The sequence below is a fragment of the Cinclus cinclus genome, chromosome 4 (genome assembly GCF_963662255.1).
Source record: "Cinclus cinclus chromosome 4, bCinCin1.1, whole genome shotgun sequence".
In the NCBI taxonomy this organism is placed as follows: domain Eukaryota; kingdom Metazoa; phylum Chordata; class Aves; order Passeriformes; family Cinclidae; genus Cinclus; species Cinclus cinclus.
The window spans coordinates 30,572,848-30,596,398 of NC_085049.1; the positions used below are offsets into that span (position 1 = coordinate 30,572,848).

At 40.9% G+C, this 23,551-nt stretch overlaps 2 protein-coding genes across 3 annotated transcripts in view; both read right to left on the reverse strand.

The window, feature by feature from the left end:
* MAPK12 (mitogen-activated protein kinase 12) overlaps window positions 1-10,642 on the reverse strand; it is a 33,723-nt gene extending 23,081 nt beyond the window's left edge. For both annotated transcript variants that reach the window (XM_062491911.1, XM_062491910.1), the window contains exons 1-2: window positions 10,482-10,642; window positions 9,604-9,733 (exon numbers count right to left, since the gene is read on the reverse strand). In XM_062491911.1, coding sequence (XP_062347895.1) covers window positions 9,604-9,733; window positions 10,482-10,597 — 246 coding nt within the window. In that variant the 5' untranslated portion in view covers window positions 10,598-10,642. The remainder of the gene's footprint in view (window positions 1-9,603; window positions 9,734-10,481) is intronic.
* Window positions 10,643-19,308: 8,666 nt separating this feature from the next.
* MAPK11 (mitogen-activated protein kinase 11) overlaps window positions 19,309-23,551 on the reverse strand; it is a 29,704-nt gene continuing 25,461 nt past the window's right edge. The window contains exons 11-12 of the mRNA XM_062491027.1: window positions 22,417-22,590; window positions 19,309-19,382 (exon numbers count right to left, since the gene is read on the reverse strand). Coding sequence (XP_062347011.1) covers window positions 19,309-19,382; window positions 22,417-22,590 — 248 coding nt within the window. The remainder of the gene's footprint in view (window positions 19,383-22,416; window positions 22,591-23,551) is intronic.

Below are 23,551 nucleotides of genomic sequence, written 5' to 3' on the forward strand. Positions count from 1 at the left end.
CTAAAGACCAATACTTCTTTCAAGCCCATTGAAGACCAGGAAATTAAATATACAGAACTCAATGCTTAAAAAAGAAGCTGAAATGATCTAAAGCCAGAGTTTAGTTTAGATGTTGCTTAATCCAAGCAGTACCCAAATAACAAAGGCATTTAGAGCTGTTCCTTTTCTACCTCTGCTGCTAATTCATGGCCATTTCTGTCTGTTCAGAGGAAGAGTCCCAAGCATCAGAGTGCTTGTGGTGTTTCCCAGGTACAGGCTGCTATGTCATAGAATCACAAAATATTCTGAGCTGGAAGGGACCCACAAGGCTCATCGAGTACATCTCATATGTGAATGGCCTGTATGGGGACTGAACCCACAACTCTGTTGTTATTATTATTACATGAGGCTATGCAGGGCTTTGCTAGAAGCAAGCTAAAAGACTAATAAACTTGATAACCTTGTTCAACCCTATCTTTGTGGTCATGCATTAGATCATACATCAAGAACCGTCATCCAAATCAGAGATCTTTAAAAAAATAAAGTTAAAACAAAGAGAAATATGAACAGAAATAGAGGGGGGAAATTCAAGGACACCTTCCTCTATTTAAAGATTTAAATCCCCAACCATGATGAAATCCTTACTGCACATCTTTTTTAATCTTTTCACATGAAAGGTAGACTACTATGGTTGGCCTGGATATTATCAAAATGTCATAATGATGAAGAAGATAGAAAAACTAATAAAAATGGCAGAAAATTACAACTCCCTTTCTCTGTAGCCACATATATCTTTGAAAAAATGCCACTAATAATATTTACTTGGGACTGTTATATGAAACTAATTAAGTTAGAATAACCACTATAAAACAGTAATTAAACCCACAAAAGATATGGTTATTATTTGAAGTAATACCTCTAGTGCTAACATTACAGTAAGAATTTTCTGTTTTATGACAGTTTTGCATAAGGTTTTCCTTTTCTCTGTGGAGGTAGTGAGAGAAAGGAAGAGGACAGAATTACAAAGACACACTTTGCAACAGTGGAGCATAATGCAGCTCTACAGGCATTTCCTAAGGCAGTGTGTGTATGCAAACACACACACACGCACACACACACACACACACAGAGCACACACAGCCAGAAAAGTTGTGTGCTCTCCTCAGATGTGCATATATGAAGAAGAAAGTTAACATTTTAGAAGTAATATTATTTAATATGCATCTTTCCTTACCAAGCCCCACTTTCTCAGAAGTCTTGCTTGCTCTCCTTAAGCAGGTATTTCCATGCCCTCATACACCTATGCAAAATCCATGAGAAAATAAACCCCATCACACCTGAATGTGTAGCAGTGAAAGACACTGGGACACCACAATGAAAAGAAGGGGAACAGAACAGAACGGGATGAAATAATGTGGTTGCTTTATCACACACCTCTGTGCACCAAAGCATTATCAGGCACCCCCTGTGAAACACAGGAGCATGAAGAACACGTTTCCATGCAGAACATACCAGCCCCAAAACACCCTAATGAAGTTCACTAACATTCTGATGCATATCCATTCAAGTAAAGAGTTCCTGGTACTTACTTAATGCTTCCTGATGTCCATTACTGCTGAGGCAAGGTTGCCAACTTACAGAGACAAACCTATCATTGCTGCAAATCCTCTACAGTGAATGAAGCCCCCAAGACCAATTCTCAGCTCCCAAAAAAAAGGAACTGTAAATGATGAACCAGGATACTCTTTAAATATGCTAAGGATTTCACAATACTTCTCTTGCTTTACAAACCGTGTTTTCTAAAAATCCTGAAATCCATCTTAAGTGTTCAAAATGGTGTCCAACATACTAATAGTTAATCAATTTTAAAATAAAAGTGAAGGACCCATTTCCTTTTCCTCAGTGATCTTTATTTCATAGTTGTGGTTTGGGATTATTTTCCTGTACTGGAGCAGAGTCATTCATATTTCCATTCCAGGCAAGAGACTTTTGCAGCTATTTTAAGCACAAGGAAATTTGGGATAAAATAAACCCTCTGAAGAAGATACAACTTCAGCTACTTGTTCAGGGAAAGGGAAAGAAATGGACAAGGTGTAGTCAACTCCCTTCTTTATAATATGATGGAAAATCCTGTTTCTGTTGAAATCTCTCAATTAAAGACAGTATTTGTAAAATAACTTGATGATGTTCCAGCACTAAACTAAGCCATCATAAACAATCACAAGAATAATTTATTTTTCATAGTGATGCTTGTATGAAATGTAACAGAGATATTTGTGAAACCTTCTATAAATGCATTTTTGGTGTTAATCAGCACAATTACTGACACGATCAGAGCTGGAAGCCCAGCTGAGGAATGAATCTAGCACACTTTGCAATGGCAATGAAATGCATCTGAGGAAATGAGCAGCAGTGCAACCTTTTCAGGGTCTTATCTTTACCTCAATTAACTCTCCCAAGAGGCAATTTCTCAAATAAATAAGCCCACAAAGAATGCAGCTACTGTACATTTGACTGAAAAATAACCTGGATTTCTTCAGCCTGCACTGAAGTACTTAAATATCTCAAGGACAGGGTGTAATACTGTGTCATTTCCACAGAACTACAGATTGATCTGGGTTGGAAGGGACCTTTAAGGTCATGCAGTTCTAATCCCCTACCATGGGCAGGGACACTTTCCACTACACCAGGCTGCCCAAAGCCCCATCCAACCCAGCTTTGGACACTTCCAGAGATGAAGCATCCGCATGTTCTTTGAACAACCTGTGCCAGTGGCTCACGGCCCTCACAGTAAAGAATTTCTTTCTTATGTCCAATCTAAATCTACCCTCTCTCAGTTTAAACTACTGTCCCTTGTCCTGTCACTACATGCACTTGTAAAAGGGTCCTCTCCACCTCTCTTGTAGCCCTCTGTGTACTGGAAGGGTGCTCTAGGGTCCCTCCAGAGCCCCCTCTTCTCCAAACAGAACAACTCCAACCCTCCTAGCCTGTCTTCGTAAGAGAGATGCTCCATCTTCCTGAAGTGCAAACCCACAAAACTACCCATCTACTGGTCTAACTTGTTTTCCACAGGTTAGCTTTCACCCAATATATTTACTTTGAATCGAGTGGGGGGTGGGTAGCAGCATCTCCAGCCCTTCTTAACCCTACTGTGTGAGCACACACACCAACTTTACTATTGTTAACAAATAAATAACAGGTTCACATTGGTATGGTGGTTTCTGCCTTTCCCTTCTCAGCTGCCTTCTTTTCCAAACATTGTTCCAACAGCAGAGCACAATGGTGAATAGCTCCTTACCTCTGCCCTCCCCTGTACTTCAATGTATTGGATTACTTATATTCAGTCACTAACCCACTACATTTCTATAAAAGACAGTTTCTGACATAAGTACATCAAGAAAAGACCTGAATCTAGTATAAATTAATAAGTAATGTAGGTTATGTCTCTCACAGAGTAAGTGCTGCTTTCTCTTGCAGATGTTATGCATGAAAACACAGTGAAGTTGAGTGGCTTTAGCACTTAGGCGAAGCATGCAAGCACATTTCTTAACAAAAAGCCTTGCTGAACGACATATTTTGCCACATTAAATTTTCTGATGGATTAACTTCATGGTCCTGTGCTGTTTTCATCAAAGGCACCTGCATCCTTTTATTATACCAAGAACTTTCAATCTTTTTAAAATTTTTACTATTCATGCCGAGGCTTGTACCACAGTCACCTTTCCTCCTCACAGAGATGAGGGATGCCTGCAAGACCTCCTTTTCTTTTCTCCTGCCAGTCAGCACACTGGCACTCACAAGCCATACCCATGAGCATCATCACACTCTCCCTTCAAAGAATTAATATGTAGCGCTGGACAGATTGAAATCCTGCAGACAGACTCATCTTCATCTCTACACTGGATGGCAATCAAAAGGGAAAGTCTGGATTTCAGTGCTGCTTTTCTTATTTTCATTTCACAGAAAAATCTCATCAGTCTGCTTTATCAGTACCCAAAGCTGGGTGTGAATAAATGGCTATCAGCTGAAGCCCAGCCTACATAAATCACCTGTTAGTCAAGTTAGGAAAATAGGCAGAAATAGCAACAGATACCCCCATGCTGATTTACTGAGTACCAAAATAAAATTCCTCCAGTGTCCTGTTAGCTCCCTAGATGTGCTAAGCTTTCATCCTGCTGAAAAGCAGGTAGAAATGTTTCTCCCTTACAACAGACAATAGACTGTCCAGTTATAACTGTGGTTTTGATTTCCTAAGTATGGAGGCCCATAGGCCTGCCACAGCTCTGCCTGCAGCCTTGCTCTGGAGGCATGTCCCTTGAATGGAATGTCCATTGAGTGGGCTCTGATTAGCTTATCTCAGCCCTCCTGGAAGGATGCTCCTTAGGTTGGCACATCTTTTCTTATCATGGTGAGCTATCCCCAAAGGGTTCAGTGATCCCACCATGCCCAAGTACTCATGCTAGTCCTTTGTGTAACCCATTGGTCATTCCCCCTTGGTACCACCCTTGCTTTCCCCCATAAAAACCCCAGTTTTTCCCCCAGTTCTTCAGGGGGGGCTGTCGTCCCTGGTCCCCCTCACAGAGCTGCTGGATAACAAAGGAGTATCTGTGGAATTGCCATACAACACTTCTGTCTCTCTGTCCCTGAGTTGGCTTGGGGTAGCATCACAAGCAGAGCTGAAATCACAGAGCTAATCTCACTGAGAGCTGATCATTTGTGGCCACAGGCCACAGCTTGCTGAGGTATATCCAGCAGCTAAGAGACCTGCCAGAAGACCCCCTTGGAAGGCATCCCCTTGAGGGACCCTCTCTCTGGGAAGGTTGACAGCTTCCTGGGTCAGAGCATTGAATCTCCATGGACCCCCCTAGCAGCCCACACATAAGGACCATAAAGGAAATTTGCCATTTCCAGACAGGATATACAGGCACTTTACTGGCATATATGTACCCAAAGAATGTGAATTTTTAGCTGGTGCAGTCCTGCAGGACTTGCTGCAGGAAACTTCTAACACAGTGAGCATGCTCTCATCGATTAAGACATCACTCATCTACAACTCCCTTGTTGGTCTGATTTTCTATACTGCAGATGCTGTTGCTTACCACTGCTCATGTCAGGCTAGACAAACTGCAGAAGGCAACAGACTTAAGATTTCTCTCAAGCAAGAACACAGCATGACCAACTATTTTCTCTGGAACTAATTCCTTCCCTGGCTGACACTGTAGGTGAAAATAAAAAGCTCAACATTTTTTCAAAACAAAAACCAAAACAGAATTAAAAAGCAGCCAACCTGTAAGTGTATCATTCTCAGAAATGTAACTGTAGAGAGACAGATAATTTGGTGTCTGTTGGACATCCAATTCCTTCCAAAGTGGAAAAAAAAGCTACATGCTTCTCATAATGCAAAACACACACTGGTCTTCAGATGTGGGAATACACCAGAGAATAATTTCCACTCTGAGCAATGAATGAGAGCATAATACAGAGTACCTTTAAACAAATACTGCAGTGGCCTCTTACATACAGAGTTTCCAGGAAGGAAAAACATCTGTAGAATATTAACTGACCCAAGAAATGTTTAACGGGCATTTGTCAGAAATTTTACGGCAGAAACACATTCAGACTTTAATTGGTAGAACTGTGTCAGAATTCCCATGGGTGCCTATATGTACACATAGGTGTATATATATATGTGTACAAACACCACACTTTGATAAAATTCACACTCTGTTCTGACACGAGCCACCAGCATGAGCCATTGCTCTTCTCTTCCTCTCTCCAGTGACATCTCCCCTTGCCAGCTATTCCACATTCCTGTTTGAAAACTCCTAACAAACTGGAGGTGAGGAGAGCACCAGGGCTGGACCACTGCAAACAACTGCACACTTGTTTCAACAAAAGTGGGTATCAACATATCACTTACAGTCCAAATGTGTAAGAAAATCCACATTATCTGCCAAAAGAAACTAGAAGTTCTGCACCTCTACTTATTTGTCTGGGTTTCACTCCGCATACACAGGCACCTCCGTTAACTGCAGAAGAATACACAAATATAGAGCTAGGCAAATGTCTGAAAGCTAAGGCCAGGGCCAAAGTTACCACACTGGCCATATTTTCACTGCTTTTGGTATTAAGCCAGAGCCATAATAGATAAATTTTAATGGTCCTCATTTCAAATGAATTCAAAATAGACAGAAACACAGAACAGAAGCATCACTACTGGAAAATATTTCCTAAGGGTAAAAAGACTGTTCCTCTGTACAAGATTCAGCAGATGGTAAAGAAATAATCAAGAGCTGTTAAGGCTGTAGTAGGATGAATACTACAAACTAGCATGATTAAATAAAGGAGAAAAACAACCCTAAGAAGTGCTTTCTTCGTTCAGCCTTAGATGTATTTATTCCCAAATTCCGTATCATGCCCTTCCATATGCAAGCTACTTACGCAGCTACAGAGTAATCCAGCAGCTTATCCCACTGGAAACAAACTTTTCTTTTTGTCAATGTCTTAGGAATTGATCTGGGTTAGACTGCTTCTTTAGTAGTAGAAACAGCTTATAAAATTTGGGAAATATCCCATGTCCTCTCAAATGAAAAGGCCTAACAAACAAACAAACAAACAAACAAACAAACAAAAGCATACCTGTGCCATTAAAGACTGATTTGTCTCTTAACAGACAAGTCTCATCCTCTTCAAACATAGCCTCTGTCCCTTGGCCCTCAACACTCCTTTGGATTTGTTTGCAAAGGGCTGATGAGAAGTCCCATGTGACCAGGTCTGCGCAGCTTATACAGGAACATTCCTCACTAAACTGTCTATATAGAAATAGGCCTCACTACATTTACTTGAGAGATTTCACAGAGAACAAAGGTCTAATGAAAAATGGTATGCCAGCAACCAGTCAACTCCTCCTGAAAATGCCTAGACAAGAAAACTGACCTGTGACTTAGCTTCCCTACAAAGTAAAATATAAATCCAATAAAAATTCAGTAAAATTACTCCTATATTTGCTTCTATAGGACTTCTGGTCATCCTACAACCTTTCTACATAAAAAAAGATGAGCATATTCCTCCAAGATATAATGGAGGTCATCAAGGGTATCAAGCAGTAGTTTTCCTCCATTTTTCTTCACTGACGTGCTGATGCATTATATCACTGAGACACAGGGTTAATGGTATCTTCTGCTATTTTAATGGAGGAGCAGAGCTGCTATTTTTAACGCAATGTGTCAGACCATTTACAATTTCTTCTGTCATTCTGAATACAGCATAAGGTTAAATAAACTGTGATAATGTATGGCTGCATGCTTAACACAAAAACTCCCTGAAAGCTACAAGGAGCAGAGATGATCCATTGAGAGGTAATCATAATGAAACAAATACAACATCACACTTTCCATAAAAGCCGACATCAAAATTCCTCGTGATTACAGAAGTAATTTTGAAACAAAAACAGGTAAGAAGTGTGAATTGGATGCAATTTTAACTACCCAATAAACAGAAGAAAGTGTTTCCTGTGAGGGTAATAAGACACTGGAACAGGTTGCCCAGAGAAGCTGTGGATGCCCCATCCCTGGAAGTGTTCAAGGTCGGGTTGGATGGGGTTCTGAGCAACCTGATTTAGTGAAAGGTGTCCCTGCCCACAGAAGGGCTGGAATTAGATGATCTTTCATCTCCCTTTCAATACAAGCCATTCTGTGGTTGTATGTTTCTACGAAATAGGCAAAAAGAAGCTCTTTGACAGAATGGCCATGTGTCAAAGGGGTCAGGCTGAAAACCATGGTGAGGAGCAGTACTGCCATTCTGGTTTAATTTTGGATGGGTGGAGCAGCTAAAGGTGTACCCTTGAGATCAGCTCAGGAACCGAAAATCCTAAAAGGCATTGCTGCTGCTTTTAATTCACCATGGCCAACATGACTGACAGAAGAGGGTGAGGCTGGGGTGGCAGACAGGAATTGTCTTGATGGCTGAAGTGCCATGTCAGTCTCATCGCAGATGGGGAGAACAGTCAGCTTCTGTCTCCAGTCTCTGCAGGATCATTTATTCAGTCTCAGTTCTCTAATGAGTAGATGCCGTAAGTAATTTTAAAACTTTTCCTTAGTACATAAACATCTTCTTTCTGTGGCCCAAAGTGTTTGCTAAGATTGTAAATCATTCCCTTCCGTCATATATATTGATTTGTAACTTGTACAGATTGTGCTCAGGTTCCCCACTGAGCATTTTCTTCTGGACTCTTTAATTACCAATTGAGACCACTGTGGAGTTCTGGAGTATTATTCTGAAGGGCATACACTCCATGAAACCTGCTAGGAATGGAAAATGCTACCCAACAGATTATTCTGGGAAATGGAAGTAAAATAATCTCAAAATTCTAGACACAGTTAGGATCTTGGCAACTGCACAGGCTGCTCTGCTCCCAAATGTTCGGCAAAGAAAATGCTGAGAGTATTAAAGCCCATACACAGAAGTTTCCTGCAAACATTAACCCTTAAACATATGCAGCAGTGGTTATGAGGCAGTTACTTTGAAGTAATCAGACTAAAAGATTTAGATTAAAACAAGCAGACAGTTTCTTAAGCCTACATAAAGTTCTTTTTCCTTCTGGACTGTCAGGATAGCCCACAAATTATTCCTCAAACAAACCTAGTTGATACTCACAATATTAGTACTGTAACATTAAATGGCACTGACTAGATATTACCACTTCTTCAGATCCTCACTTTTGATCTCTCAGCTTTTTGTGAAGGCCCTCTAAATAGGGCTGTGCCCTAATCTTCCACATCAAGTAACATTTTAAACTACGTTCTTAAGCAGCATTTTAACAACTCCCTCCAAACTTTAAGGGTTTTTTATCCCATATGCATTCTTCATGAACAGCACTTGAAATTACTACTGTGACCCTCCGAGCCCACCCTGGGACTCTTCTTACCTAGAATCCATGCTTTGACTCCATAAAAACTGTTTTTGCACAAACTTATTTTTTTCTTAAAATCCCTAAGCAGTACTGGGACCATTAACCTTTCTCTCAATCACACTTTCAACACTCCTTCCTACAACTGTTCTTCATGTTACATGGGAATTATGTGCAGAGCTCTATTACCTATTCTTTGCTTCACAGTAAAGCAATTTCTTTAGTAATTTATGGACTTTTCCTGTTTCCCACTAATATCGGCCTGAAAGGTTCAAATGCTTCATGAATGATAAAGAGAAAAATGCTAAACCCTCCCCAAAGATATGCATGTGTGCATCTTCATGCAAATTCAGGAGAATAAAAAAAAGAAAACGGAAGATGCTGGAGACCCAACACAGACCTGCGCTCCTGCAACTCAAAGTAACACAGCAATGGAGACTGTAATTTCTGGTCTTTAATTCCTCTCACTAGCACTGAGCAAATTACATTGTGGTCCTAACCTTCCCCACCCAATCTTTCCTACATGGAAATTAAGTGATGCTTCCCACAGGATATTCTAGTTTGTGTGAACTGGTGTTTGTAGGACAGGCAGACAAAAAAACAGGCTGAAAGATTCCAGAATTCCACGCAGCTACACATCTGCCTTGTCCAAATCTACATATTTTCTTTGATTTAGAGTGCCTAATCTGTGGTTTTGAACTAATGACTCAACTCACGTTTTCATGCTTCATGTGTTTCAGGAGACGCAGCTCTCGGTAAGCTCGTTTGGCAAAGAGCTCCGACTGAAACGGGCGGTACAATTTCTTAATGGCCACTTTGGTACCACTTCTTCCATCGACGGCTGAGCTTTTAGGGAAAAGAAATAATTTGGTGAGCAAGGACCGGAGCTAGTCTGCAAACCCTAGCAAACGCGGCCAGCACTGGGCTGGGGCTGCATGCTGCCCCAAGCTGCCGTGCCCTCCCTCGGCCCGCAGCCGCCCGTGCCACGGGGGAGATCACCTCCCCAGAGCATCTCCGCCAGCAGTCACGCTCATTTCGTTCGTTTAAAAGCCTGCCAGACTGGGATGAAATATAGACAATTATCAAAAGCTTTAAAGAGGAACATCTGCGGAGTGGGAAAAAAAAAAAAATCCCTAAACCAAAAATAAGACAAAAACCCCCACAAAACGCCCAAACCCGCCACCAACGCAGAGCCAAACCAAGGGGCCCGCTCCAAGGGCTACAACACCCCGGGCCTCAGGGACGCTGCCGATCCGGAGTGCCGCAGGTCGGGCTCGGCAGCCGCGGGCAGCGCTGGCCGGGCAGGGCTGGGGCAGCGCTCCGGGCTCCGCTCGCTCCAGGGACGGAACACGCGCGGGCGGCTCCCCCCGCCGCAACGGCTCGGCTCGGGGCGGCCAGGTGAACAGCGGGGCCGCCCCTCTGCCCCGAGGGGCCGGCGGCACCGGGCGGGGCCAGCCCGGCTCCGGACAACAACCGGGAAAAGTTGGCAGGGAGCGACACGCCAGAGGGCCGGGCCCGGCAGCATCCCCCGGGCCGGGACTGAGGCCGCCGCCCCCGCCGGCCGCCCCCGGGCTGACCCCGCCGCCTCGCTCACCACACGGCTCCGTAGGCGCCAGACCCCACCGGCTGCAGGTCCCGGTAGCGGTCCCGCACTTCCCAGAGGGTCTTGGTGATCTCCTGCCGGTAGAAGCCATTCTTGGGGGAGGACATGGCGCTGCCGACCCCCGCCGGCACGCGCCGACAAAGAGCCCGGGCCGGGGGAGCGGGAGCGGCCAGCGCCGGCGAGCCGGGCTGCGCCGAGGGGCTGGGCCTGAGCGAGCGGCGCCGCCCGCGCCCGCCCCGCGCAGCCCCGCCGGCAGCACCGCCCGCCGCTCGGCTCCCCGGGGAACCGGCCCGGGGATCGGCACCGGGATCCGCACCGGGATCGGTACCGGCCCGGCAGCGCCTTCCCCCCACTCCAGCCCGGGCGTCTGGGGCTGTGCTCTGCCGAAGCTGAGGCGCGAAGGGCGCGGTGTCCCGGGGCGGCGGAGCGTTCCCGGGCGGGGAGGCAGGTGCCCAGGCTCTCGCAGTCCGTGCGAGTCCTTGCAGTGGGGACCAAACCCCTCCCGGCCGAATCTTCCCCGCCATGGTGTGACCTCTCACCCGGGGCCCGTTTTGCTTCTGTGCTCAGGTTTCGGTGAGGTGCTATCGGCTGGTGCATCAAAGTGTTAAAGAGTACGAGAGCTGGTAGAGCTAGGAGTCCAAAAGCGAGCTTTTGTATGGCTTCAGCCCTAAAACGACCAGCTGAGCAGGTCATCGAGGGTCACATCACAAGTTACAACAATACTTCATGTAGTTAAATAAAAAACAGCACACACTTGGTTCAGGTGCTCAGAGCAAACTAAAGTGAACTGGAATGGAGCTGTTGCAGCAGTGACTTGAAATGATTGCAGTTCTGGAGTACGGACAAGAGCAACCTTCCCTGTAGCTCTGTGATAAATGGTCCTGGGCCAGCAACACGTGTAAGGAAAACACCTGGTTTAAAATAGTTTTATGCGTGAATATAATTAAAATTCTTGTTCTTCAGGGTCTGGTAAAGCCTTTGTTTTGTTTGACATCACCCCTGAGCAATGTTGCTAAGGTTAGATAATTCAGATTTGCTGTCACCAGAGTTCAATTTGTGGTTTAGTTCTAAAGGGGTAACCTGGATAAGTTTCATGGCTCCCAGTGCCCTTTTGGTAGTTGCCAGGGGCTCAGCCCTTTTGGTGCCTGACTACCAGATGTGGAAGAGCCACCCTGCCCTTGCTCCTCCCGGGGTACCGGAAGAACACAACCTTCGAGCCACCAGCCCCTTGTTCCAGTGCTGCTCTCCTGCTGGAATCTCTGGTTTAGTGACCATGGAGAGCAACCTTCTGACATTTAGCAATTAACATGAGGCTTGTGAGAACTGTTACATCAATAGCGGATGTTTACTTTTAAGAATTCACTGCCCCAGGAGATTTTTTTTTTTTAAATTTCTGACATCCCTTCTATGCTGTTTGCCATTCAGATGTTGACTGGTGTGATATCTGGTACAGGTAAGGTGAAGGATAGAGCAGCTCCCTCTTGAACTAGTCCATTAGTTAAATTACTGTTAATGGCCATTGTACATGTTTCAAATACAGAGAAGACTAGTTCTTCTTGTCATCCCTCACTTAGTTTTCCTTTATCCAGTTGTGACAAAGTGATACTTTTTTGCTGCTTGCTTTTTATCAAGGCAGAAATTAGATGATTTTGATACAGTAGATAAAAGTACTAACTTGGCATCAAGTCAAAGTCACTCTTGTGCAGAAGCTGACAATATTACAGAGCAACTTTTAAAAAACATTTTAAATTGATGAAATTATCCACTGCTGGTTTTCCCATGTTTTCCCTCCAAGTAAGTATTTAGGCATACTTTGCAATAGATGGATGAAGTAGCCACGTAGGTCAAATGTAAGACCAGCTTTCCCCACCAGGTCACACATAGAGGAGATGGACTGCTGAACTTAATGAAAAGGCTAGGAAATAAGCACTGTTTTCACAAGGGAAGCTTTGTCTAATAAATCATTCAAAACGTCTATGAAGGAAATGAGGCAAGAAACTTGGCTCTATCCACAGCTGGTAGATCTTAGAGCAGTGCCACAAACTGCATGAGTCTCTTTATCCTGCTGGGCTCAGCTGGATACATGGTGATACCCCAAATACAGGTTCTTGCAAGGGGACTAATAGATGCTACAGCCATGTCTTATTCTGGACAATGTGTGCTTGACATGATGGATTAAAAAAGGAATGTTAGATGTTTCTGCTTCTGATATATGTCTATTGTAAAGTTAATAGAAAAAAGGGATCTTCTTCAGACATCATTAACAAAAATAATAAATGCATTAATGGTGCAAAAATTGCACTTTCCTAATGCTTATCCATAAAGGGAAGATTTAAGAGGTATCAGAATGTGATAGGTTTTTTTTAAAGAGACAACTTTTGATGTGCTGGACGGTTGCCATCAGCTGCAAAGCATATGAGGTAGATGGGATGGGTACAGTGCTCTTTCTAACCCCTCTGGGAACTGAGAGCTCAATTTCCCTCCAGCCTGGAGGTGAAGCTTTGGTGCTGGAGCAGAAGCTCTACAAGCAAGCAGTGAGAAATCTAACCATGTTTTCCTGAGAAATCCTACATGTATGAAGTCTGGTGAGAGAGTTTGATGGCAAAGCTGCTCACCACAATCTGTCACATGGGGATGGCACAGCCTTGTTTGTCAGGAATTGAACTGTGGGTGAGCTTTGGGCCCTGGCTGCAGGAGTGCATCAGTGCGAGCAGGGAGAGGGGACTGACACCTGATTTCCAGTCCAGGCACTGATAACAGGCAGGAAAGGAGGTCATACAAAGTCCTGTGAAAAATCAAATACCTTCCCACCTTTCTGCCTGTTTATGTGTATCTTTCATATGATCATTTTATTCTTGATACACTAATTCACATATGAATAATTTGGCTGTGTAAAACATACCATAAATGTCAATAAACATAAAATCTTGCTGAATTGTTAAAAGCTGATTCCTAGAACACTATTATTTTCAGCAAGCTTTCTATAACCCCACCTTCAAAAAATACTCTGTGCTTGTCTGCTTAGACTGTTGTCATGGAGGAAGCAAGTTCATTCTATTTATTACAACAAGAAGTAAAGCTTTAAAAATAGTAATTTAAAAAAATCTCAGTTTTAATCGGAAAATGCTCTTGTGTTATTTGGTCCCCACCCTTCCCCACTGGAGTCACTGCCAACTACTTTGCAACTTTTCTGATTTTGTCTCTCTGCCCCATGACCTGGGCGTTTCAGTTCTAGTTTCTGTGACATGGAGCCCTCCTGGGGGCCTTGCCATGTTGCAAGGTCACTCAGCCATCAGCAAAAAGGAATAAATCTCCACCACTTAAGTGTTTTGTATTTCAAAAAATAATTAAAATTTTAAGTTTTCATTTTCTCAAGAGGTCAAGTGAGAACTCACTAAGTAGCTATGCACTACCTCATTGTCCCTGCTTGCTGGAGGTTGGTGGAGGAAGAGACGCTGGTTCCTACAAGGGAGTAGTAGACACCTATGTATAAATCAACTACTTTTAATACTCTCCTAACCTTTTCTCCTCAGAATCCACCAAAAGGTCCTCTCCTACAATAGACTGAAGGAGTTTAATTTTTAAACTATCACAGAGTGTTGCAGTATGAGATGCTATAGTCTACAGAGCAAAAAAGAACTCTTCAAGAGTTTCCCAACTTCAGTGCAAAAATCATATGAAAAGAGCATTAACAAATATCACTGATGGAGATCTTTACTCGTTTGTCACTGCATAGTTGTGCACATCTCCTGTTTAAACCACCCAAAACAATCATGCTGTTCTTATCCCCATCTTTCCCATCCTTTTCAATGCTGTCTTAGTTTTCTTTGTTTCCACCTCAACCTAATGAGAGAGCTGGGCAGGAATACTGTATGTAATTTTTGCACAGAATATAATTAAACTATGGGTTCCTGATTTGAGCAATCAGGCTCTAATATAAAATAGGCATATGTTATCTGAGTGCTAAACCACAGGATATTATTCTATAAGGAACAAAGTATTACTCAGTGGAGGCTGCCAGTTATGGCAGATTTAGTGAATAGTTGTCTCAGCACTGCCACTGTGATTCAGTATTTCTACTGTGTTCAGTATTACTTGTGATCAAATTGAAACCTAAAAGGGCTGGCTAAAACCTCTATGCTATGGTGCACATCTTAATTTGTGACAATAATTGGAGCTGAGGGACCATAGGAATGCAAAATGAAGCATTTGTACATCTGCAAGATTAAAGCCTAATTGAAGAGTTTCACTCATTATGCAGAAATTTCTGCTCTAATGGATTAAGTGTCAGATTGGTTGGAAGATCAGTGTTCACATAGAAAGCTCACAATATATTCCCTCCTTGTGAAGACTTAGACCCTTTTAGGCATATCAGTTCAATATTTTAGAGCAGAAAGAAGGGCAGTGGCAGCAACACTAATGTGGCTTTCTAAATCTCTTGGTACTAGTGCCTTAAAACCCCTTACCCAGACTCATAAATTAATGACACTTGGTACTTTCATTTGTGCAAGTGCGCTGATTTTCTAAGGACCAGTGTTTGCATCCATAAACACTAGCAGCAGTAGGAGCAATGTGTGAGAAAAAAGCAGCTGCTTTTAAAGCAAATGTAAGTGTTGCTATTAATTCCTTCCTAAGGAGACTGATCTTGTCAAGGTTGAATCCCTTTCTGCTGCTAACAAAAGACATAGTTTACCCAATTTACAATGCGATTCTCTTTTCATGAGAGCTAAATCTTTACCACTGCTCATCTGTCAGGGATTCTTGGGCCAAGTCAGTATTTTAGAGATGTAGCAAAGGATAGTTAAGTAATTTGTGCTGGCAGCTCAGTCTGGTACCTTTTTGGATAGACTCACCTTTGACCAAGTCCCAAGAGTGGGCAAAGTGAAGGTTTGCTTCCTTGTTATGATCCAGGAGCACATGTGACAGGAAGAAAGGAAGGAAGGAAGGAACTTTTGTATTGACTGCTTCCCATCTCTGCCAAAGTTTCTATTGCTGCCAACATTTTGTCCTTGAAAGGGTTGTTGTCCTCTTGACCCTTATGATGAGCTCACTGTGTTCGATCCTGCAGCATACTGACCCTCCTTCCCTCCTTTCATCTGGTACACCATACCAAAAAACCACCAAGAGCACGACCTGGAACTCTGCAACAGTGCTGTCTAAATAATGATTCTACCTATTGATAATGATGTATTTTTTTTATATATCAGTATTGATTACCTAATTTCCTATTTTTTCTCCTTTATACATTTTCAAACTTATTAGTAACCCTGCTATTTCAGACTCAAGTAGCCACTTTGTATCTTCAGGGTGTGGCACATGATATCCCCTAAAACACTGCTTTTCCTCTAAACCATCCTTGGTTTTCCTTTCCATTGGTCTATTGTAGATTAAAGAAGTTTTTTATTCCTGTCTGTTTTGGCTGTGTTGTATCAATTTCCATTGCTGTGTTTCAGTGCTGATGAGGTAAAGAGCTTAAAAAATAAAAATGCAGATTCTTAAAGTGTAGTGTATACTTAGGCATGTCAGAAGACTGAGATGAGTGCAAAAGATTTTCCTTTTGCAGGACCTTTTGCTGCCAGTGATGATAAAATTACTAGACTTGGTGTTGCACTAACCCTGATTATAGAGTGAGATAAATACTAGAAGTTATTTCAATTCACTAGGTGGACAAATAACAAGCTCTTGTGACTGAAAGCTGAAATTAGATAAATTCAGATTAAAAGTAAATTGCTAACGATGTCAGTAATTGACCAGAGAAAGCCCTTGGACAGCTGTGTTCTCCCCACTGGACGCCTGAGCCGCCTCCTCCATGACAAAGCCCAGCCGTGCTCCCTCTGTGCTTTGCAGGTGGCCAGGGATGAGAGTACTCAAGGGATGTGAGTACCCTAATTTAGTGTGGGCTAAAACCTACACTGCACTCCTCAAGCATACATGCAATGAAAAGAGCACCTTCAAAGGCATGACTGTGCTAGGGGAAGGAAGAGTGCTGTCAGATTAAATCCCCACTGTTTAAGCAGGCACCACAAGTTTTGCAAATAACATTTGGGCCATGTAATCAATGCCTTCATTGAAGATATTTTTAGCAAATACATTTTTATAAAAGCTTTATATTTACTTACACTTTAAAATTTACTTTTAAGCCATTTGCCTCACCTAGCCTGACAAAGTCCTCACTCCTCTGTATTTACCTCCATCTGCCTGTTTGAGTTGGTTGATAAATGTGTTCTTCCATCTGTGTTCAAATGATAAGCATGTAAGTGCTAAGCCTTCCACCTTTCTGTCCCATTGGGGTACTGGCTTTCCAATTACCCTCTCCTGCTGTTGTAAACTGATAAAGATATCAAATTGTAGTCTCACGTTGGATTGCCACAAGGGAGCTGATTACCTGCTTTAGAAAAATACTTTAATTACTGGTTTTTGAGGTCTAAGTAATTGCCTTCATTTTGCGCATCTAGGAAAAAGATGTCTCTCTCCCTAGTGTTTTTCTTGACATTAAAATGAGATGATTTACAGGTTTTGATGGTAATTCATTAAAAAGTGCTGAGCTATTGTTGCCCATTACTGTCACCTTTGATTAGTTTAAATGTGGCTATGACCATATTCTTCCTACATAATTTATCTCCTTGAAAAAAATCGCATCTCTGAATGTCAGAGAAAATATTCAGAGGAACATCCAGAGTTGCTGGAAGAACAAATTTTGGAAGCAACATAAAACATTTTCTACCTCAAGTAGCAGAGCTATGGCAACCAGTTTTACACATCTTTTGAAGCATTTGACAATGGCCACCCTCAGAGCCAGGAAATCAGATTTAACAAATGAAGGGACAAACCCCATAATAAATCAATTGTTGTCAGACACAAAAAGTTCTTGTGAAATCTCTTCACCTTGCCCTTCCAGCTGAAATGGAGCTGCCAAATAGGCTTATAAGCTCAATATCAGATTTCAGAGAAAATAAAGCACTGAGCTACTTTTAACTGGCAAACAAACAAATTTTAAAAAAAGTTTAAGACATAACTGAGTGAATATTTTCAATATGTAGCCAGACAAATAGTTTAAAGATTTAGAACCTTTTCACCTATTTTAGTCAGCATGACATTCAGTCATTGCATGATCATTAGGGGCCACATCCAGGTTTGCAGGAAGCCAAAGTAATGATGGCTGACAACAGTTCAACAGAGTCACAAGAAATCCATGCAGGCATTTACTTTCAGATTAACATACCCTGGGGAAACTTGAATACAAGTGGCTGCATTTCATTGGATGCAAGTACTGGATAACTGGTCAACATTACCAAAACAGTCTATCACTTAGTTCACAAATTAGAAGTGTATTTTCTAGATAGAATGCCTATTTATTTCTATTACTGAAAAAAAAAATCAAAGTTCTTGGACTTGATTTTTTGTTTTTAAATCTGTTTATTTAGAAAAGAACTTTCTTTTTACATAGAAAAGATACAGAGGAAAGTAAATGCAGTAGAATCCATAACCTTATATAACTGCTATACAATTTAATATTAAGGACAAAAATTTCAGAAAACCTAAATATTATAAAAAGCTACCTCCAAAATAAGACTCTGACAGAGCAAGAACAAGACCCAAATTAAACATTAAACAGCTGTGAATCACAAGTGTGTAGAAAGACACAGCCAATACAATACAAGAGGCCTTGTGCCAAAAGGATGTTCCCATTACAATTACATTCCAATATACAGCATAATGGAGGAATCAGATAAATTGAATTCTTTAAAAAAAAAAAATCTCTGTATCTGATGTGTCCTGCAATTTTTAATTTATTTTTCCAACTTTTCAGAGTTGGAAAACCTTTAAAATTTTGCTTAAGTAGAAATTCCAATGAGAGTGTGTCGAATTCTTGAATCTCTTTGTTTTGTCATGTGTTCCAATGGCCATTATTAGATTACTTTCCCAAAGATTTTTTTGAAGGAAAATAGGACACTGTGGAATATTTAATTTAAAGCTGTAAACTGAACTAAGCACTCCTGCCTTGCCATCTGTGACAGCCTTTGCTGAAGCTTGCAGAAGTCTACAGAGCTCTGCTGCAGTAGCTTCACAGCACCTTCCTGTAAACCCAGGTAAATTCACCAACAGTCCAGCAATGGCATGGTGAGGAATACCATCAGGAAGTAAAGCTGTCTCACAAATGGGTATTGTAGAGATTAAAAAATACATGTGGGAAATAATGAGATCAGACACTTGAATGGCAAGAGAAGAAAAAGATTTATTTTTACTGACTTTCAACTGGTGTTAAGATTGCTTGAGAGACATCCAGTACATGTGTAAGACCACCACAGATATGACTACATATGCATATTCTGTCTATCTCACTACCATGCCCTCTCTTCATAAAGGCACTATCTATAAATAGTACAAAAACAGACAGATAAAATGCCAGCAAAAAAAAAAAAGGACTGCTTGTATGGACTTCTTGTTTATGTTTGTATACATTCATGCTTTAAATGTTCAATTTTAAAATTAATTTAAAAGGTCACCTTTATTTTGGCAATACAACTGATAAAATGAAACATGCAGAACACACAGCTTGACAGAACTCAGTGCATAATTTTGTCAGAATGAAGCAGTTCTTTACCACCCTTAGTGAGTTGGGAATACATTCATATTACAAGGCAACCCCCACCCCCCCAAAACAGAAAACATCTGGCTTCTGTTTAATGCATCTGTTTTTCCACATCTCCTTCAACATCTTTGGATAGCAAAAGCTATGTCTGACCACAGGTTAAATTGTATGGTTCTATTTTAACAGTCTTCTTAGTGCAGCAAGGCAACACAGAGCTGCCTGTATTCACTGTTCTATCTCCAGGCTGTCCATTTTTAAGTCAGGTGGTTTAAAGCTATTCACTTCTTCATAGGTAAGTTCTGTAGAGGGGTTGTAAAGAAAAGAGAAGACTTAGGTGATATTTTCTTCAAAAGAAAAATATTCCAGACAAAACAGTTCCACAGATACATGTGACTTATAGTTTGTATTTCCAGCTTTTTGAGCATCCAGATCCAAAAGTAGACTGAATTTGCTAGGAATCCTCCTCTTAACCTCAGATTACAAATAAGACTCACAAATACTGTTATTGTACAACATGACTGTCCCCTTCAACTAATTACTAAAACACACAGGCCCTGAAATAAAAACATCAATTATGCTGTCAGATGACCTGCCAAAATGATGTAATAAAAGACAATAAGTAATGGAAAATGGAATCTTTAATGTAAAATTTAAGTTAAAATGTACACTTCTAACTATGGAGAACATTCTTTATCATCTCTCAGTCAGTTGCCTTCAATTATATATTTGCAATTCTGTGCTAATCCTGTTTTTTTTTTTTTTTTGTGTTTGTGTTTTACTGTAGTTGACTTAACTTAATTTTAAGGTACTCTGACAAAAATTTTCTTTTTCTCTTAGAAGCATGTAACAGCTTTCATCAGGAAATTTTACATAAGGTTTTGTTTTCCAAAGAGTGATGTTTAAGTCATATCAAACTCATGCCTATTAGCTTGTTTATTAAGTAACTCTGTCTGAGACAGCTGCTATGCCTGCAAGCATACCTAGGCCTCCTCTAAAAAGTATGTAAAAAATCTTGGGACTGAATCTTGCTTATGCTTTGGTTGTGTTATGCTGTACCACTGTACCAGTGATATGTGAGCCAGTTCCAGTGAGGGATTTTTCTGAAGGAAATTCTGTGTGCAGGGCTCCAGGCATCAGAGGATTTGTTAGGTGACTTTGAGTGACTGACTTATGACTATCCTGTAAAATTACAGGCAGCCAGGGAGGAGCTACAGCTGACTGAACTTGGAGAAGCCAGTGTCCTCACAAATCAGACACCTGGAACTGTATTAGAAATTATTCTCACCAGAATATGTTCATGTTTATGAAGTTCTTTACCCAGTTCTCACTGCACCTACTCAGCAGAGATACGTGCAACTGGAGCAACATCTAAGGAGAGAATGTATAGCATTCAACTTTGAATAGCATACTCTTGGCCTCTAAAAATTTTGAAATATTTAACTGATTAAACACATCAATAAGAAATCTATGAGCTTGGGCTGCAAGCCTCAGTAATGTGCAGTGGAGGCCAAGAAAACTCTGAAGTGCATGATGTGTACGACAAAGTGTCTGAAATCTCATTTTACTTTGGTGCTCAGTCCCTTGAGATCAGGCACCACTGATTTTTAACTTGAACAGAAAAAGAGCAGAAACATGCCATCGACATCTTCAGAAACTGGGTCAATATTTCATCAACACTATGTCATCTATGCTTTATGTCCTCTTACTTAAATGTGGCGCATGCTGTACTTGAAAATAAAAGGTTTATTCCCAAAGATACAAATATGGCCAGAGGGAAGAAGGAAAAGCAGCAAACCTGCTGTGCAAGTTTGGAGATTTTTGTCTCAGGCCTTTTTTTAAATCTGAATAAAGAGGGAATTTGACCTGTAATTCTGTCAAGGTCAATGATATAAAAAATGATACATGATAAATGCAATGATAAATAATATAATACAGCCCTTCCAAGAGAATTCACCTTCATGTCCTCATTTCAGTTTAGAAAGTGTTAAGCTGTTAAGCTAAGATTGTTCCTGAAATAATTTCAATGAAGTTTCATCACAAACAGAAATCCATTTCATCACTCAGAAATTGTTAAACTTTCCTGTTAAAGACTCAGGCAACTGAAAAAGCAGCAGAAAAAAAAATCATCCAGTCCTAAGACCAGCAGCAAATGAACACAGCTCTCAACAAACAAGATGTATGGGAGGTGCTGTACACTGCCAGGTTTTGCAAAGGAGAGCATATGTAAGGAGTAAGCAATGCCAGTCAATCCTCCTTGTTTGGACAGACACACTCAGCTACTACAAAAGCCTTTCCAGGGCTCTAGAAGGTTGATTTATTGTAGAGAGAGCCATGACCCCACTATTATCTTTCTTTAAGATACATTTGCTGTAGACAGTCAGCTTTCTCCCCTGTAATGCCCAGGATAAAACATGGCACAAGTGAATGGGCATGATTAAGACATGAGAGTATTCTTCATCATAAACCTAACAACTATGATAATACATTTTTATCGAATCTTTCCTGAATAAAAGTTACAGAACATGCAAACAGAAACAAAAGAACATTTTATAGAAGACATATTTAATCTTAAGCCAGTGAAAGACCTTTATTGATAAACATAAACAATCAGTTTTCTACAGCATTATTCTCAATTTAAAATCTCTACTAAGGAATTTTAAGAGCAATATGTCCTCATTAGACAGTGGCGAAATTGGACTGTACTTTTCAGTGTACTTGTAATCTAATGTTGAGCCACCTTACTTCCGTGATACTGCAGTGCAATACGATTGTGTTGCAAGCATGGAAGGTTGTTGCAGTATTTATCTAAGAAAGGTTTTGGGGTGTCACTCCCAAGTAAAATTATCAACTATCATCTCAAACAGAACCAATAACATGGTACTTATTAATCCTAATTTCTTTGCTATATAAAGGATTATTAACAAAATAGACATCTATGTGGATAATATTCTTTCTGGTTCTGGTCAGAACTAGGCCAGAATCCCAAAGTAGTGTCACTTGCCCCAGGACAGTTACTTCAGCTGGGGATGTGACCTAGAAAAATAAAAGCAAAACTGAATGTGATTACCTGGTAGCTAGCATCAGCTTTTAGTTAAGCTTTCACTGGTACAGGGAGTCTAGGAAGGAGATGATAGAAGGGGCACAGTAGGCAAAATCCAGAGAGGAAATGTAAGCCTTTCTGCCTGTCCACTCCCACAACCACACCTATGAACTTATCTTTTTTGGCCGAGGCTTAAAAATTCAAATTTCTCTGTCTAAAAATGAAGGAAAACTGTTATTTAAGTAAGGTTTTCTTTTGCTACATGTTTTAACTAGTGCATGCAGTTCTGATACCTTTCCATTCATCTATGGTTCGCTCCTTGTTCTCTATGGACTCGTCGTACAGCTCAGCCTCAGGTTCATCATCTGGATCGTGATACTGTACAAAGTAGGGATGTGCAAGCGCTTCCGAGGCAGTGATCCTTTTATCGCTGTCTAAAATAAGCATCTTCTCAAGAAGATCTACAGCTAAGGCAAAAACCAGAAATGCAGTTCAAAGCCAGAAGAGACCATAAGGAAATCAAAGACAACTGTTTACATACTTCTTGCTCACCTTAAACACAATTAATATTATGGGCAAAATTTAGGCAACGTTACAAGTAAGTTTTGAAGATTTTGTACTGTGAGTACAAAAGACAGCTGAAGGGAGCTTCTGGTTTGCTTGTGGTATGCACAAAGATTCAGTATAGCCAACTAGGGATCTGATTCACCTCTTCAGGTATCCAAGGACTTAATTCTAAAAAGACCCACGTATGCTTTTGAGGTAATAATCCTGTGTTGTGCATCTTGTGCTTAAATTTGCAGTGATCAGAACCAAGCTAAGCAACTTGTGAATAATTAAGTGTGAGATTACACTTCTAATAAGCTGCACCAATGCAATGATCAGATGAAAACCCCAAAGCAACTTCACAGGACCCAGCATAAACAAAATGTTTGAAGTTGACATTTGAAGTATACTAGAAATGAGAGATATTTGCATGTCTGAAATTGGTTTTTAATGAAAATTTTATCATAACTATTTCAAATACTATTTTTTCATATAAGCATTGACATTAATTTGCCTTTATGCTATTAATACATAGCATGCTCTCATGCATTTCAGGCAAAAAAATCCCATATTTTTAGCATGGAAGTGTTCCAAACTACTTGGAGAATAAAATTTGTGTTAATACACAAAATGAATTCAAAGCATTTTAACTCACAATACTGCCCTATAATGTATACTTGATGGAACTAACCTGGTGAGATGCAGTGAGATGACTCTGATGACTCAAGTGTCTCCTTTTTATATCACAATAAGAAGTTCACAGAAACATCTCTTTTGCACAGGCAAAACCAATTGATTAAACAGAAAAACTATTATACAAAATCAGATCAAAGGTCTGCCTTAGCCCTGTATCCTGTGTCTAACAATGGCTCGTATATTCCC